Consider the following 17,458-nt stretch of genomic DNA (forward strand, 5'->3'; position numbering starts at 1 on the left):
AGAAAGATGTTTAAGGGGAAGTTGTTTTGTTTTTGTAAACCAAGTTCCTCTGACAGGATCCTTTATCTGTAAAAAAAAAAAAAGGTTTTCTCCAGAAATCACTGACAATATGATGAAGTTGTATGATTTTTAAGAAAATGTGTCTTTTTTGAAGCAAAATGCTGTTGTTGCACAGTTAAAAAAAAAAAAACAGACGTGAAACACCCTGTATTTTGTACCTTCAGAGAGACAATTTCTGAAGTTGCTTATTCATTCAGAAAAAGATCTAAAACCCATGTTATTTCACTCATGTTAAAGGCAAAACCCGCTATAAGATTGTCAGTAATCAGCCGTCACTTTTTTTTTTTTGCAGTTGTCATTAAGTTTGTGAATGTTTTAACACACACAAAACTTTAAATCTGGGTGTACAAGATAGCTGTCATGAATTCCCTCGCTCAGCACACAGTGCATTTCTCAACGTGGTAAGGTCTGTCGGTGCTTATGTGTGTGGGTTTTTTTTGTTGTTTCTTTTTTTTAACCCCATGCACTATTGTTTGTTTGTATAAACAGTCATTCCACAAAATCGAGTCGTACATGAGCTGATAACTGACGAGGTACGTAGCACCAAGTTGTCTATAAGCCATGTACGACGAGATTGAGTGGAATAACTGTTTTATTCTATCCACATTCACTGGATTTTGAGAAAGAGCTTTTTTTTTCAAATTTGATAAATAAAAACTTTATATAAAACGTTTCACAAAATCATTTCCGCTTAGACAGACTTCTTAAAAACCCATTGATGGCTGCACAAATTGACCTTAGGTGTTGTTGTTTTTTTGTAGAAAGTGCCATCTTGCTGTCGTGCTGAGGTTTGGACATTTCAGTTCTGTAATTTTCAAACTTCTTTGAGCTTTTGAACTGGTCTAAAAAATAAATAAATAAATAATGCAACAAATTTTAATGCTTAAAGGTCTCATCTCATCTCATCTCATCTCATCAACTCTCGCCGCTTTATCCTGTTCTACAGGGTCGCAGGCAAGCTGGAGCCTATCCCAGCTGACTACGAGCGAAAGGCGGGGTACACCCTGGACAAGTCGCCAGGTCATCACAGGGCTGACACATAGACACAGACAACCATTCACACTCACATTCACACCTACGGTCAATTTAGAGTCACCAGTTAACCTAACCTGCATGTCTTTGGACTGTGGGGGAAACCGGAGCACCCGGAGGAAACCCACGCGGACACGGGGAGAACATGCAAACTCCGCACAGAAAGGCCCTCGCCGGCCACGGGGCTCGAACCCGGACCCTCTTGCTGTGAGGCAACAGCGCTAACCACTACACCACCATGCCGCCGCGATAATAATAATAATAATTCTTGAAAAATAAAACAAGATACTGTACGTTCTTATCATCAAATACATTCATTCCATATTTTGTTGCTTTGTTTTTTTTATGGTTTTGTTTCCGAGTAGAGTTTTTATTTTGTCCTTGGTTGGTTCAGCAACACGCTCCACCATATTGTTTTTCTCTACTCACAGTATATGAGCCTAGTGGTAGGGTGACCAATCAGAGCACACGACTGCTCATATCCAGTGAATGTGGATATGTAAACACAGACACATTTGGCCCCTGTATTAGGAACACCCATCCACCTGCTGTATGATGCAGTTCTCTAATCAGCCGATCCCTTGATGCATAAAATCATGCAGATACAAATCAAGAGCTTCAATTAATGTTCACAGGGTTCAAACATCAGAATGGGAAAAATTGTGATCTCACAGTGAAGTGTGACTTCCTTTCACTGTGGTATGGGTGCTGGTTTGAGCCAGATGGACTGGTTTGAGTATTTCAGAAACTCCTGGGTTTTTCACACACAACAGTCTCTAGAGTTTACGCAGAATGGTGCGAAAAAAAAAAAACGTTCAGGTGAGTGAGCTACAGTTCTGTGAGTGGAAACAAACGCCTTGTTCATAAGAGAGCTCAGAGGAAAATGGCCAGATTCCTGGTTTGAGCTTTTTTGCCAGGAAGGATATAGTAACTCATATAATCACTCTTTACAACCGTGGTGAGCAGAAAAGCATCTCAGCATGCAACAGCAGAACAGAAGAACACACTGGGTTCCAGTCCTGCAGCCAAGAACAGGGATCTTAGAATCAAGAATAAGTTCCTATTAAAGTGGCCGGTGAGTGTATACACACACACACACACACACACACACCCTGTTGTGCTTAATCTGACTGGGAAATCTTATTGTGCATTTCTGGATCTTTAATCAAAACAAAAGGCTTAGTATAATGTAGCTCAAAGAGAGCAAATACAATTGAGCAATGAAGTAAAGTAACTAATGAGCACATGTACAGACGTAAATAACACCCGAGACCTGAGAAATGAGACATATTAAGTGGGCGTGGTTTCCAACAGAAGGTTCTGGATGAACTTCCAGAGGATATGTTTCTGAAATACATCCATGCTTAATCATAGCCTGATGTTATGTCACTTACTTATCATGACTAAATATTTACACAACCTACCAACCCTGGTGTAAGCTCCGCCCACAAGATACGTTGGCATCGCAGTCCTCGACTCACATCTAACATTACTTTTGTTTCAAGTCAGAAATGAAATTATCAAAATAAGAGATAACACCGCTCAAGGCCATGAGGGTTAAGGAAATACTAACTATACTAAATAAAATAATCTATATTATTTCATCATGTGTTATATGAAGGAAATGCCACAAATTTGTTATATGATTATAGCACAAATTTGTCTTTTCATCATTTAAGGAATGATCTCCCATCAGCCAAATTGCCATAAGATTCAAATAACATTAGTAATGAGGAGAAATTAGATCTTATCATACAAGAGTGCTCTGAGAGCACAATATCCCTCGCTGGCAACCCAGCCATAACTCTGGTAAAATGTGACTGAACTGAACGAAATTGCAATATGCGTATCACCAACATAGAACAAAGAATCCTGTCAAGATTCGTGAAATTCCTTCAAAAATTGTGAGAGGAGTTCATTTCAGAAGGTGAGTACGCTTCCGGGGCGGCACGGTGGTGTAGTGGTTAGCGCTGTCGCCTCACAGCAAGAAGGTCCTGGGTTCGAGCCCCGGGGCCGGCGAGGGCCTTTCTGTGTGGAGTTTGCATGTTCTCCCCGTGTCTGCGTGGGTTTCCTCCGGGTGCTCCGGTTTCCCCCACAGTCCAAAGACATGCAGGTTAGGTTAACTGGTGACTCTAAATTGACCGTAGGTGTGAATGTGAGTGTGAATGGTTGTCTGTGTCTATGTGCCAGCCCTGTGATGACCTGGCGACTTGTCCAGGGTGTACCCCGCCTTTCGCCCGTAGTCAGCTGGGATAGGCTCCAGCTTGCCTGCGACCCTGTAGAAGGATAAAGCGGCTAGAGATAATGAGATGAGATGAGAGATGAGTACGCTTCCCGGGACGGACGGATGGACAGACATCGCCATGACATAATTCCCCTTCGGGCCTTTCGGCCAGCGGGGGATAAAAATTGTGAGGAAAGTTGATTTTAGAAAGCAAGCACACCTTGATGAAATTGGCAAAATACAAGTTTGTTAATAATCAAGGGCGTAACTCTGGTAAAATTTGCCCAAATTAAATGAAATTTCAATATGCATACAACTGTCATATAACAAAGTCTTTTGCCAAGTTTGGTGAAATTCCTCCACAAATTGTGAGAGGAGTTGATTTCAGAAGAAAGCACACCTTCATGAAATTGTCAAAGTATAATTTTGTTAATCAAGGGCCACAACTCTGGTAAAATGTGACCCAATTTAATTAAATTGCAATATGCATATTACAAACATAGAACAAAGAATCCTGCCAAATTTCATGAAATTCCTCCAAAAATTATGAGAGGAGTTCATTTCAGAAGGCGAGTACGCTTCCCGGGACAGACGAATGGATGGACATCGCCACGGCATAATTCCCCTTGGGGCCTTTCGGCCAGCGGGGGATAAAAATTGTGAGGAAAGTTGATTTCAGAAAGCAAACACGCCTTGATGAAATTGGCAAAATACAAGTTTGTTAATAATCAAGGGCATAACTCTGGCAAAATTTGCCCAAATTAAATGAAATTTCAATATGCATATAACGGTCATATAACAAAGCCTTTGACCAAGTTTGGTGAAATTCCTCCACAAATTGTGAGAGGAGTTGATTTCAGAAGGAAAACACACCTTCATGAAATTGTGAAAGTAGAAGGTTGTTAATCAAGGGCCACAACTCTGGTAAAACGCAACCGAGTTGAACAAAGTAACAATATGCGTCCTACCAAGTTTGGTGAAATTCCTCCAAAAGTTGTGAGAGGAGTTGATTTCAGAAGGACACTATCATGAAGTTGTCAAACTATAATTTTGTTAATCAAGGGCTGTAACTCTGGTAAAATGTGACCCAATTGAAAGAAATTGCAATATGCGTATTACCGACATATAACAAAGAATCCTGCCAAGTTCCGTGAAATTCCTCAAAAAATGGTGAGAGGAGTTGATTTCAGAAGGTGAGCACCCTTCCCAGGACGGACGGACGGACGGACATCGCTACGACATAATCCCCCTTCGAACCTTTCAGCCAGCGGGTGGGATAATAAAACCAGATCACTCTCCTTTCTGTTTCACTTCCTGCAGGAAACCTCCAGTACTCGATCTGACTGGTGAATCCTCTTTCTCAATAAAATAGCCAATAAAATAGTTATTAATATAACATGTTCATCTGATTTTGGAGCAAGATGGAAGTGTAATGATGCTCTTTTATAAAGTACAGTTACTGCACAAAACAATGTTATTTGACAAATGTATAGCACTGTGCAAATGTCTTGGCACCCTGTTTGTTTGGGTTTTTTTCCAGACAAACTTTCATTTCATCTCATCTCATTATCTCTAGCCACTTTATCCTGTTCTACAGGGTCGCAGGCAAGCTGGAGCCTATCCCAGCTGACTATGACCAAAAGGCGGGGTACACCCTGGACAAGTCGCCAGGTCATCACAGGGCTGACACATAGACACAGACAACCATTCACACTCACATTCACACCTACGGTCAATTTAGAGTCACCAGTTAACCTAACCTGCATGTCTTTGGACTGTGGGGGAAACCGGAGCACCCGGAGGAAACCCACGCGGACACGGGGAGAACATGCAAACTCCGCATAGAAAGGCCCTCGCCGGCCACGGGGCTCGAACCTGGACCTTCTTGCTGTGAGGCGACAGCGCTAACCATTACACCACTGTGCCGCCCTACCTCAGACTACTATTATTATTATTTTTTTAAATAAAGGGTCATCTCACACCAAATGTTGACTTTGTTTCATCTATTATGGCTTACTGATTACTGTTTATAGTATTTTTTAGTATTTCATTATTTTTAAGCCATCTTTAAATGGCTACAGCATTTTTTTTTTACATGTGCCAAAGACTTTTGCACAGTACTGTACATTCATTCACCTGTACTCTACAGTGGTGTTTGTGAACCCTTTAGAATTTTCTATATTTCTGCATAAACATGACCTAAAACATCATCAGATTTTCACACAAGTCCTAAAAGTAATATAATAATATAATAATAAGTTGAATTTATATAGCGCCTTTCAAGAAACCCAAGGACGCTTTACAATTATAGACAAAGAAAAAAATTAATAAATACAAATAAAAAATATATAAATAATAATAAATAAATAAATAAATAAATAAATAAGTAAAAAGTAGATAAAGAGAACCCAGTTAAACAAATCAGACAAAAATATTATACTTGGTCATTTATTTATTGAGGAAAATGATCCAATATTACATATCTGTGAGTGGCAAAAGTATGTGAACCTCTAGGATTAGCAGTTAATTTGAAGGTGAAATTAGAGTCAGGTGTTTTCAATCAGTGGGATGACAATCAGGTGTGAGTGGGCACCCTGTTTTATTTAAAGAACAGGAATCTATCAAAATCTGATCTTCACAACACATGTTTGTGGAAGTGTATCATGGCATGAGCAAAGGAGATTTCTGAGGACCTCTGTGTACAAATGGAGGAAATTCAAGACCATTGTTACCCTCCCCAAGAGTGGTCAACCAACAAAGATCACTCCAAGAGCAAGGTGTGTAATAGTCGGCAAGATCATAAAGGACCCCAGGGTAACTTCTAAGCAACTGAAGGCCTCTCTCACATTGGCTAATGTTAATGTTCATGAGTCCACCATCAGGAGATCACTGAACAACAATGGTGTGCATGGCAGGGTTGCAAGGAGAAAGCCACTGTTCTCCAAAAAGAACATTGCTGCTCATCTGCAGTTTGCTAAAGATCACATGGACAAGCCAGAAGGTTATTGGAAAAATGTTTTGTGAACAGATGAGACCAAAATATAACTTTTTGGTTTAAATGAGAAGCGTTATGTTTGGAGAAAGGAAAACACTGCATTCCAGCATAAGAACCTTATCCCATCTGTGAAACATGGTGGTGGTAGTATCATGGTTTGGACCTGTTTTGCTGCATCTGGGCCAGGACGGCTTGCCATCATTGATGGAACAATGAATTCTGAATTATACCAGCAAATTCTAAAGGAAAATGTCAGGACATCTGTCCATGAACTGAATCTCAAGAGAAGGTGGGTCATTCAGCAAGACAATGACCCTAAGCACACAAGTCGTTCTACCAAAGAATGGTTAAAGAAGAATAAAGTTAATGTTTTGGAATGGCCAAGTCAAAGTCCTGACCTTAATCCAATTGAAATGTTGTGGAAGGACCTGAAGCGAGCAGTTCATGTGAGGAAACCCACCAACATCCCAGAGTTGAAGCTGTTCTGTACGGAGGAATGGGCTAAAATTCCTCCAAGCCGGTGTGCAGGACTGATCAACAGTTACCGCAAACGTTTAGTTGTAGTTATTGCTGCACAAGGGGGTCACACCAGATACTGAAAGCAAAGGTTCACATACTTTTGCCACTCACAGATGTGTAATATTGGATCATTTTCCTCAATAAATAAATGACCAAGTATAATATTGTTGTCTCATTTGTTTAACTGGGTTCTCTTTATCTACTTTTAGGACTTGTGTGAAAATCTGATGTTGTTTTAGGTCATATTTATGCAGAAATATAGAAAATTCTAAAGGGTTCACAAACTTTCAAGCACCACTGTATGTGTGTTTCTTTAAATATTTGAGACTGATATTAAATATTTCAAAAAGGACTCAAAAGATGAAATTCCTTCCCCTGAGCTACGTCTCTGGCAGCCTGAATTCAGGACTGAACCAGGAACCCTGGGGCTGTGAGGTGACGACTCTGCCCATTACAGCCAACTACTTTCAGACTACACAGGAATTCTTAAAGTCTTCACCTCAATTTTCATTAAAGCGCAACAATGAAATGCTTACCAAAGTGTCTATATTGTTCATCAATCTTGGTGGAAGTATAGCGAGTCAAATGAATATTCGAATATTTCATTAAAGGAGAACTGAAGGCAAATTTTTTATTATCAAAATTCTATTTATCTAATTTTATTAAATATCGGAATGCATTTTTGATCGCTATTTTGTCGCTGCTATAGCAAGTTATGAATGTTTGAAATATGCTCTGTAATACATCAGTCCATATGTCAAAGCAATGGCAGTAAACGAGATTCGCTGAGACCTGTGCGAGACATCATAGGACGGAAGTAAAACGTACAGCAGAAATCAAAGTCACCAACATCTGCCAACATTGTCAAAAGACACGCGCGCGCCCTCTTTCGAATGCTGACGTAATCAAGCCGGAAGATTTGTTTGTTTTGATAGCAATCAGGAAAGTTTGAAAAAAGTAGGCAGTAATTGTCATTTAAACTCGTTTTTGTGCAACATTTCGTTTGGAAAACAGTTTTCAAAATGGCGGCACTGACACCTGGCTGACACTTCACGTTTCGAAGTCTCGCACAAGTCTCGTGAAGATCGCACGGATAAGCGATGCCTGCCGTGGACCAATCGAACTAAATTCAACACGGCTAAAAACCAAATAGGCCGATAAGTATAATATTTAATTGCAATTAGTTGCCAATACGAGTCACGATATAAGGTCACTAAAACCGAAAACGTCACTGAATAACACGTTAACTAAGAAGTAAAGAAAGTTTAAAATGACTTCAGTTCTCCTTTAAGATATTGCGCTGTTTGTTCATTAAACTCAAACTATTCTCCATGAACAGCTCAGCCTGCGTGAAAATGTCCTTCAAAAAAAAATCACCTGACATGCAGCAAACAGTCACTCAGGGAAGTCTGTGCATCTCTGGCTGTTTTAACGAGATGAAAGATTAACACTCACTGGACAATACAGTTTTAACTAGGCATGTAACAATTCACCAAATTCATGATTCAATAAAAATTTTATTATCAAAAAAACAATATTTATTTTCATATTCTTTATCAACTAAAATATTCCTTTTGTTAAATAAAAAAAAAACACGTTTCATTTTCTTAATAACCAGCAAATTATTTACGCACTATTAGCTAAAATATTCATTTTATTAAAAATGAAAGTCAATAACAGATATGCCTTTTCTTATTAAACATTTCTTCTCCTGCCATTTTTTCTCTTTTCTTTATCTTTCAGCAGTCTGTAAAAAGAGAGCTCTGATTTCTTATTAAATCTATTTTACACAATCGCACAGCAACTCTTTCACATTTTAGATCTGTTTTTGTGTTTTTTTCACAGTATGAGTGCTGTGTTACTTCCGCAAACAGTGAAGTCACATATATCCCCGCTATTGTACATTATTGCACCCTCTGCTGTCTAAGCAATGCAATGACCGTGATGAAAGACGAAGAGATTACGCAGCCTGATAATAATAACGGATTCTTTTTTTTATTTCATCGATTCGAATCATCATAAATTTGTATCACAATTTATCTTCGCACAATATTTAAACAGTTATTTCACGAAATCGAGTCGTACATGAGCCGATAGCCGACGAGGCGAGTAGCACCGAGTTGTCTATAAGCCATGTATGACGAGATTGAGTGGAATAACTGTTTTATTCTATCCACCTTCATTGGATTTTGAGAAACAGAGCTTTTTGCAAATTGGATAAATAACTTTATACAAAACATTTGACAAAATAATTTCTGCTTAGAACGTAAACAAACCAGTGAAATGACAGGAGCAATTTGTGAAAAATGCGATAATAATTCTTGAAGAAAAAAAAAAAGATGTTTTTACCATCAAATACATTCACTCCATATTTTGTTGCTTTTTTTGTATTTTTGGGGTTTTGTTTTTGAGTAGAGTTTTCATTTCATCCTCGGTTGGTTCAGCAACACGTGCCACCATTTTGTTTTTCTCTACTCACGATATATGAGCTGATATTCTAGTAGCAGAGTAGCCAATCAGAGCACGTGACTGCTCATATCCAATGAATGTGGATAGAATATACCGTATATCATTACCTGCCTAGGTAATTACGATGTAAAATTACGATGTAATTTTGAGTCCTGCCTGGATGCACAGCTTAACTGGCAGTGAATGGAGATGTGCCTAGGTGTGGTTCACATAGAAAAAAAATTCTTGACATTTATTGGACACTGATCTTCATTTGTTCCAAATGGATGCACAAATTCTCATTATGATGATTGGTCGACCTCTCATAAGGGCGGAAACTCAACCAGTTGCCAGACACTGAAATGGTAAACATCCCTGACATCTCAAACTTAAACATATCCACACTGTCTGGAACAGCTGAGAACCTACTGTACGTCATTTATAACTATCGTAAATAAACTACGTATAAAGTTCTGTTTGCATTCCTTTCTGAAATGCGCTGCTTATTAGTCCAGCGAGTTGTCTCTTCCTCCTTTATGCTGACCGTACACTAGTAGACTTTGAACAGACTCAGAAAAGACTTTCAAATGACTAAAGTCGGACACCCTGTCACTTCTAAACACAATGCGTCATTAGTCACAGAGGTTTTAGTCATAGACTATAATTTTGCAAAGACTGCAGATCTTGGAGGGTCACTATTTGCAAGACTGCGACTGGATTCCTTTTGTGAGACGTTCCTGTTAAAAACCCTTTAGAGCTTCCAGTTTCCAGAGGCTTCTGGGAAGGGTAAGCCAGCTCTGTAAGGGTAAGACAGCTATCCTGACCATTTTCACCAAACAATCGCACACTACAACTCTTGCGTATAAATCTCTCACGATTTTATTCCAACATTGGAAATAAAAATATGCTCAGGGATGGTAGGGGCTCTGAGTGTACCTCCCCCTTGGCTGTTTTGGCCCTTAAAGGAGAACTGAAGGCAAATTTTTTTTATTATCAAAGTTCTATTTCTCATTTTATTAAATATATGAATGCATGTTTGATCGCTATTTTGTCGCTGCTATAGCAAGTTATGAGTGTTTGAAATATGCTCTGTAATATATCAGTCCATATGTCAAAGCAATGGCCGTAAATGAGATTCGTTGAGACCTGTGCGAGACATCATAGGACGGAAGTAAAACGTACAGTGGAAATCAAAGCGACCGACATCTGCCAACGTTGTCAAAAGACACGCGCACCCTCTTTCGAATGCTGACGTAATCAAGTTGGAAGTTTTCTTTGTTTTGATAGCGATCAGGAAAGTTTGGAAAAAGTAGGCAGTAATCGTCATTTAAACTCGTTTTTGTGCAATATTTTGTTCAGAAAACAGTTTTCAAAATGGCAGCAGTGACACCTGGCTGACACTTCACGTTTCGAAGTCTCGCACAAGTCTCATGAAGATCGCACGGATAAGCGACGCTTGCCGTGGACCAAACGAACTAAATTCAACACGGCTAAAAACCGAATAGGCCGATAAGTATAATATTTAATCGCAATTAGTTGCCAATATGAGTCATGATATAAGGTTACTAAAACTGAAAACGTAACTGAATCTCATCTCATCTCATTATCTCTAGCCGCTTTATCCTTCTACAGGGTCGCAGGCAAGCTGGAGCCTATCCCAGCTGACTACGGGCGAAAGGCGGGGTACACCCTGGACAAGTCATCACAGGGCTGACACATAGACACAGACAACCATTCACACTCACATTCACACCTACGGTCAATTTAGAGTCACCAGTTAACCTAACCTGCATGTCTTTGGACTGTGGGGGAAACCGGAGCACCCGGAGGAAACCCACGCGGACACGGGGAGAACATGCAAACTCCGCACAGAAAGGCCCTCGCCGGCCCCGGGGCTCGAACCCGGACCTTCTTGCTGTGAGGTGACAGCGCTAACCACTACACCACCGTGCCGCCCACGTAAATGAATAACACATTAATTAAGAAATAAAACAAGTTTAAAAAAGAATTCAGTTCCCTTTTAAATCATCTTCAAAAAAAAAAACCTTCATCAGCTGAGATTGCACCATTGTTTGATTCGTGCAGAGAATTATACCCCCACACCAGGCCGATTAAGACGTACTGCAATTGGTCAAAAGCTTGGCGCTCATTTGGTCATTCTGTGTAGTCGATTACTCTGACTTCCTGCCATCTCTTCACTGCGGTTAGATTTCGGCAAACAGAGGGATTTGTGGAGGGATTTCTATAAAAGATGACTTATGATAAATACGACAAATACATTCGTCACTGTGACAACTGCTAGTAATTTTCTCTTCATCACTGATAGATTATGTTCATCAATGATGAATGTGACGATCGCCAGCGGGAACCCTGCTACCCTAATGTACCCCCTACGGCTCATTATTGCACCACAAGGTAACTATGGGTACCTTTTTATAGCCGAAAACAGTACATGCATGTTCCCAAATAGTATATAAAGGGTACAAATAAATACCTTAGAAAGTACTGCGCCAGTGACAAATCACTGTACCCCTAAAGGTACAATAATGTACTTTATTTTCTGAGAGTGTAGATGCTTATGCGGGACTGAAAATTTAACCAGAAAGCAGAAGATATTAATTCAAAAGTCAGAGAGCAAAAGAGGCCCTCTTCGCTGTCTTGGTACAGTAAAATTAAAGGCCCATCTTTGTTATAATGGGGCAGCCATGGCATAATGGTTAGAGAAGCAGCTTTGGGACCAAAATGGTGTTGGTTCGATTCCTTGGACCAGCAGGAAAATGTGTAGGAGTGAATGAACAACACTTTCTCTTCCTCAACGTCCATGGCTGAAGTGTTCTTGAGCAAGACATCTAACCCCAAATATTTACATAAGCTATGTAAATGTACCAGATTTAGCCATATAGACTCATTTCCATCTGTAGTCCCTGGCAGGTTGACGTTAAAAAGAAGAGGAAACAATAATGACACACAGACATGTACGTTATGTGACAAATAAAGGCTGTTTCTATAGATGACTTGCAACCATGTGATCAAAACGTGCTACGTCATGAGCATCCGCCATGATGGTGGATATACAGTACAAAGCAACTGAATTTTCTCAGTATTACCACGATTTGAATGGTCGAGTAAAGATTCGATACAAAGAAAAGATAGATGTGTGTGGTTTTGACCCATATTATTTTAAAAAGTCAGATTTTTCTGAGGATAAGACGATTCTACCGATCATCGAGTACCCAGAGATCGCGTTCTATCTGGTTTGGCAGACTTCGTGAGTCAACAAACCTCAAATAAAGGCTTATAAGTCCATGGAAGCCGATAACTTCTTTGTCTCTGGATGGGTAAATACGTTATTAATTAAACCAGTCAGTGACGACAAAGCAGTTTGTACTTGCAAGGGTTAGTTTGGGCTTCTTTTGCATTTAGTTCACGTCTATGTGTAAACAACAGACAAAGTGTGAAATTTTGACAAGTCTCTAGCTTTATGGCTCACAAATAACATTTCAATTTATTTCAGGTATAATTTTGCTGGCGCTCCTAGAAGCGAAATGGTAATACACGTGTTAAAATTATAACGACCGAGTGAAACACGACAAGAGAGAACGCTCATTTTATCGCAAAATTTGAGCAACACGAAATAAAATTCTTCCATAATATTATCAAGAAAGCTTTTGAATCTCGATAAAGTGATTACTGCAAACACAAGCTGTTTTGGTTTTGTTAGATCAGCCCTGCCGATGTTGTTCAGCTGTGCTCGTCTCCTCTCCGTACTAAGGCCATGTACACACGTAGCTGGGTATTTTTAAAACCGAACATTCCCCCCCCTCCATTTATAAAAATGTTTTATCCACACCACCTCGTCTTCAAAAAAAATCCCTTCCACACATAACCGAACATCTGCGTTTTCAATCACATTCATAAGCATTACAAACCTGTAGATGGCATTATTTCCCCAAATCCTACCCCCTAATCACATCAGAATAGCCCTCTGTTGGCGTCACTTCTGCCTAAACATAAAACATGACGCCAAGCTCATTCGTCTGGACAGACTCGGAGACAGAATTGCTTCTAAACACAATTTTGGGAGTATAAACTTCAAAAGACGCAAGAAAACGTTGATTGGGAATCTCGTCAAAGCAAATATGTGGACATATTGACCCTGTTTTTGGAGCAGTAGTTGGGCTTCTAAAATTAAACATGTAAATAGCACCTGCACAATAATTAACGCTTTCAAGGCACTACTCCGATCCATTACTCTTTGTCCATGCTTAATCTGGCTTCTGCAGTAAACAAAGGTCGCACGTTTGACGTCGGGCAGATTTGTTGTCATTTTTTTGGCGCAGATTGTGACGTTCTAAAACACAAAACTCCGGTTACCTCTGTCTACATGAAAAGGCATACACGGAGTTTTCAAAAATCTTCACTTTGCCCGGAGTTTTATTAAATATTCGTTTTTGATGTGTTTTCATGTGGATGACAGGCCAAAACGTAGAAAAATAGCTTCGATTTAGTAGATACCCGGCTACATGTGGACGGGGTCTAAGCCTCAGAGTTTCCTCGCTCTCTTTCCGAATCACGGATGGAATTCTAAAAAATTGGAACGTGCCACGGTCACGAGTACTGTTATGACCGCAACCATATACAGCACAAAGATATGGCAGAGCTAAAAGAACGCTTAAAGTGCATATCCTGGACCAAATTCGTTTTTTTTTTTTATATATGAAAGTATGTCCCTTTACACACTCATCCAGAAGGGTAATTTTGCACAAGGCCATCTGTCTACAGCAGAAAAAAATAAAATAACAAAATGCGTCTGGAAAAATCACAAGGGAGTCTGGAGCCAGATTCTTGACGTCACCTGCAGAAGCGCCAGCAGGCTGCGAGAGCTTTGCACGGTTTCAGTGCACAGCCTGTGTAGACCAAGTTTAGCAGCTAGCGATTTTGTATTGAAATATGGAATCGTCACCTGAGCGCAATGTGGGAAACGATGAGTACTAATCCCATCATGATTGGTGTTGCTACACCCTCCTACGATACATCTGTTAACCATTTTAATAATTACGCGATAACGTTGAAGAAATTTGCAGAAAACCACCAGGTCGTTTTCTCATAAACAAACCAGCGCTGACGTAGGATTCAGAGGGAGGCGTCCCACACGCGATGTCACGAAAATCAATGTTTGCCGGGAAATCTGAATGCCAAGTTTTTTTCAGAGGCGGACCAATTTGCCTCAAATGGCTTGATTTCAACTGAATTTTTCTGGTATTGAGCAAGGTAAAAAAAATTGCACAAAATGTGACAGATATTTGACCAAAGTTTAATATAAAATAGGAGAATTACATTGATCTTGCTCCTGAATTGACCGGTGATATGCACTTTAAAGCAGCGGAAAAACAAAGAGAGTTGCGAATGCATGAATATGTTTTGTATGGAATGTCGCTTGACCCCGCATTTGTACAGTATATCCATTAAACATGGCTGACATCCGGGCGGCACAGTGGTGTAGTGGTTAGCACTGTCGCCTCACAGCAAGAAGGTCCGGGTTTGAGCCCCGTGGCCGGCGAGGGCCTTTCTGTGCGGAGTTTGCATGTTCTCCCTGTGTCCGCGTGGGTTTCCTCCGGGTGCTCCGGTTTCCCCCACAGTCCAAAGACATGCAGGTTAGGTTAACTGGTGACTCTAAATCAGGGGTCACCAAACTTTTTTCTCTGGGGGCCACATTGTCGTTCCTGACTGTGATGGGGGCCGGGGTCGGGTCAGCTATATCACATAGAATTGTATGACCCAGACAAATATGACCACCAGCAGGCCTCATTGTGTAGTAGAGATTACTAACCTGGCACGGCCATCCCCACTACTATATCCATACTACTATATCAACACTTGATTCCTGGCACATATTTGTTTATCTTTACTAGTGGTTTGCAAAAGTAGTAATCAAGTCTTCACACTTTGTTTTAATTTGAAATACCACTGATATTCCATTTATTTATTTTCTAATAAAAATAATATCAAAGCTGTCAAGGTAAGAAACATCTGCCTATTTGAGGTGATTGACACTGGCAAAGGTGAGTGGAAAATTATAAATTGTAGGTAGGCCTGTTGATATTATTAATAATATAAATAATAATTGTATGCAGCACTTAATAAAGGTCAAATAAATAGGCCTATAAAATAAATACATTTTAAAAAACAGTGAAATTATAATAATATGAGCAATAGATCAATAGATCACAGCAGTTGTGCTGTGTCCTGCACGTCATTGCTCTCATCCATGGCCAAAGCAAAAAAACTCGAATTCTGACGCTTTCTCATTCAGCTGGTCATACACGTTGTCCCCCAAATCTTCGGTTCGCCTGGTCATAGTAGGTGCGGAGAGACTCACCGCGTCGAGCGCATCCTTCTTGTCGGGACACACCTCCTCGGCCACAGCAAGCATGCATACTTTAACAAAGTCTCTATCAGTAAACGGCTTTCCATGGGTAGCTAGTAGGTGAGCTACCTTATAGCTAGCTCGGACAGCAGCCTGGTTGATCTGGGTTTGGCGCAGGAATACATTCTGTTGTGCAGCCAGTCCGCATTTCATCCTCCGAATCCTATCTTCTCTTGTTTGCCCTCGCAAACTAGCATACTCTTTGTGGCGGGTTTCATAGTGACGACGCAGATTATATTCTTTGAAAACCGGCACACTTTCTTTACATACAAGACAAACTGCACGGTCCTTACACTGAACGAAAAAATAATCGGTGGTCCACTGTTCTTTAAAAACTCTGCACTCTCCGTCAGCTTTTCGCTTACCGCTAGCCATTTTGCTGTCCTGAACACTGACAGTTCTCTGCACATGCGCTGCCTGTCACTGCTTGATCGCGAGCATATGACGAAAATTCGGAAAATATGAATAGTTCATTTTATAACTAAATATCAATTTTAACTGATAAAATCAACAAAATACAAGATGCAGACATGTTATTATTTGCCAAAAAGCAATTTAAAAAAATAGGCCATGACCACTTTTGGGGATTGCCTCATAGGGCCGGTTCAAGTGATGGGGGGCAGAGGGGCTGGGGGGCCGGTCAAAAGGGGGTGGCGGGCCGGATCTGGCCCGCGGGCCGTAGTTTGGTGACCCCTGCTCTAAATTGAGCGTAGGTGTGAATGTGAGTGTGAATGGTTGTCTGTGTCTATGTGTCAGCCCTGTGATGACCTGGCGACTTGTCCAGGGTGTACCCCGCCTTTCGCCCGTAGTCAGCTGGGATAGGCTCCAGCTTGCCTGCGACCCTGTAGAACAGGATAAAGTGGCTAGAGATAATGAAATGAGATGAGATGGCCGACATCCAGGTTTCTATTTTGACTTGACGTCATTTTCAAGTCAAGGAGTCATCTTTTCTCATTTCCCCTGAGTTTTGACCCATTTGGCTTTCCATATTCACCCTCCTGAGTCACAGCTCTAAACTAACGGAATTCCGCACAGGAAACACCGCCTTCCTCTTTTATTTCCCCTAAAATGTTCTACATAGAATCGCTTTAAAGTCACATTTTCATGTTATTTTTTTCTTTCAAGATTCCCTAAACAGTCATCCCAGTTATAATGTCTAACACGCATGCGCAGACTAATAAACCGAGCATGTTCATGTCACCATAAATGATTTGGAGAGATTTGACACCTTCAGTTGCGCACTCTTCCAAAGTCAGGAATGTGCGCTCTCACTTCCGGTGTGTTTATTCCCTTTATAAATAAGCAGATGAAAACGTCATCAACTAATATTGACTTAAAGCACTTCTGTTTCAGTGGAACTACACTCTATCTGAGCAGTAAACTCATCTCTGGGCACTAAAACTCATTTTAAAAGAAAACACAAGCCGATTCCCACCTGACAGTTTCCCATTTTCCCAGAAAACCTCCTGAAGTATTCCTGAAGTCCGGGCTGGGATCTGAAACGGAGCTGCGCGTGAGACAGAAGCACGGCCCAGAAATTCAACAGATGACGTCATCTGGAGTGTAGGATTAACCCTTTAATAGCAAGCCCTCAACTGCCCCACCCTGAGGGGAACAGAATCCAGCCTACAGGGTGGTTTTCAAGGTTAAAGCTCATAGGCAACGGTTTTAATTTTATCTCATCTCATCTCATTATCTCTAGCCGCTTTATCCTGTTCTACAGGGTCACAGGCAAGCTGGAGCCTATCCCAGC

The 17,458-nt window shown here is 40.5% G+C and overlaps 1 protein-coding gene across 1 annotated transcript in view; it reads right to left on the reverse strand.

Annotated features, from left to right (window-relative positions):
- anxa13 (annexin A13) overlaps positions 1 to 17,239 on the reverse strand; it is a 45,333-nt gene extending 28,094 nt beyond the window's left edge. The window contains exon 1 of the mRNA XM_060920740.1: positions 17,141 to 17,239. Within this exon, the coding sequence (XP_060776723.1) occupies positions 17,141 to 17,155 (15 nt within the window). The 5' untranslated portion in view covers positions 17,156 to 17,239. The remainder of the gene's footprint in view (positions 1 to 17,140) is intronic.
- Positions 17,240 to 17,458: the final 219 nt, after the last annotated feature.

This window comes from Neoarius graeffei, chromosome 5 (genome assembly GCF_027579695.1).
Source record: "Neoarius graeffei isolate fNeoGra1 chromosome 5, fNeoGra1.pri, whole genome shotgun sequence".
Taxonomy (NCBI): domain Eukaryota; kingdom Metazoa; phylum Chordata; class Actinopteri; order Siluriformes; family Ariidae; genus Neoarius; species Neoarius graeffei.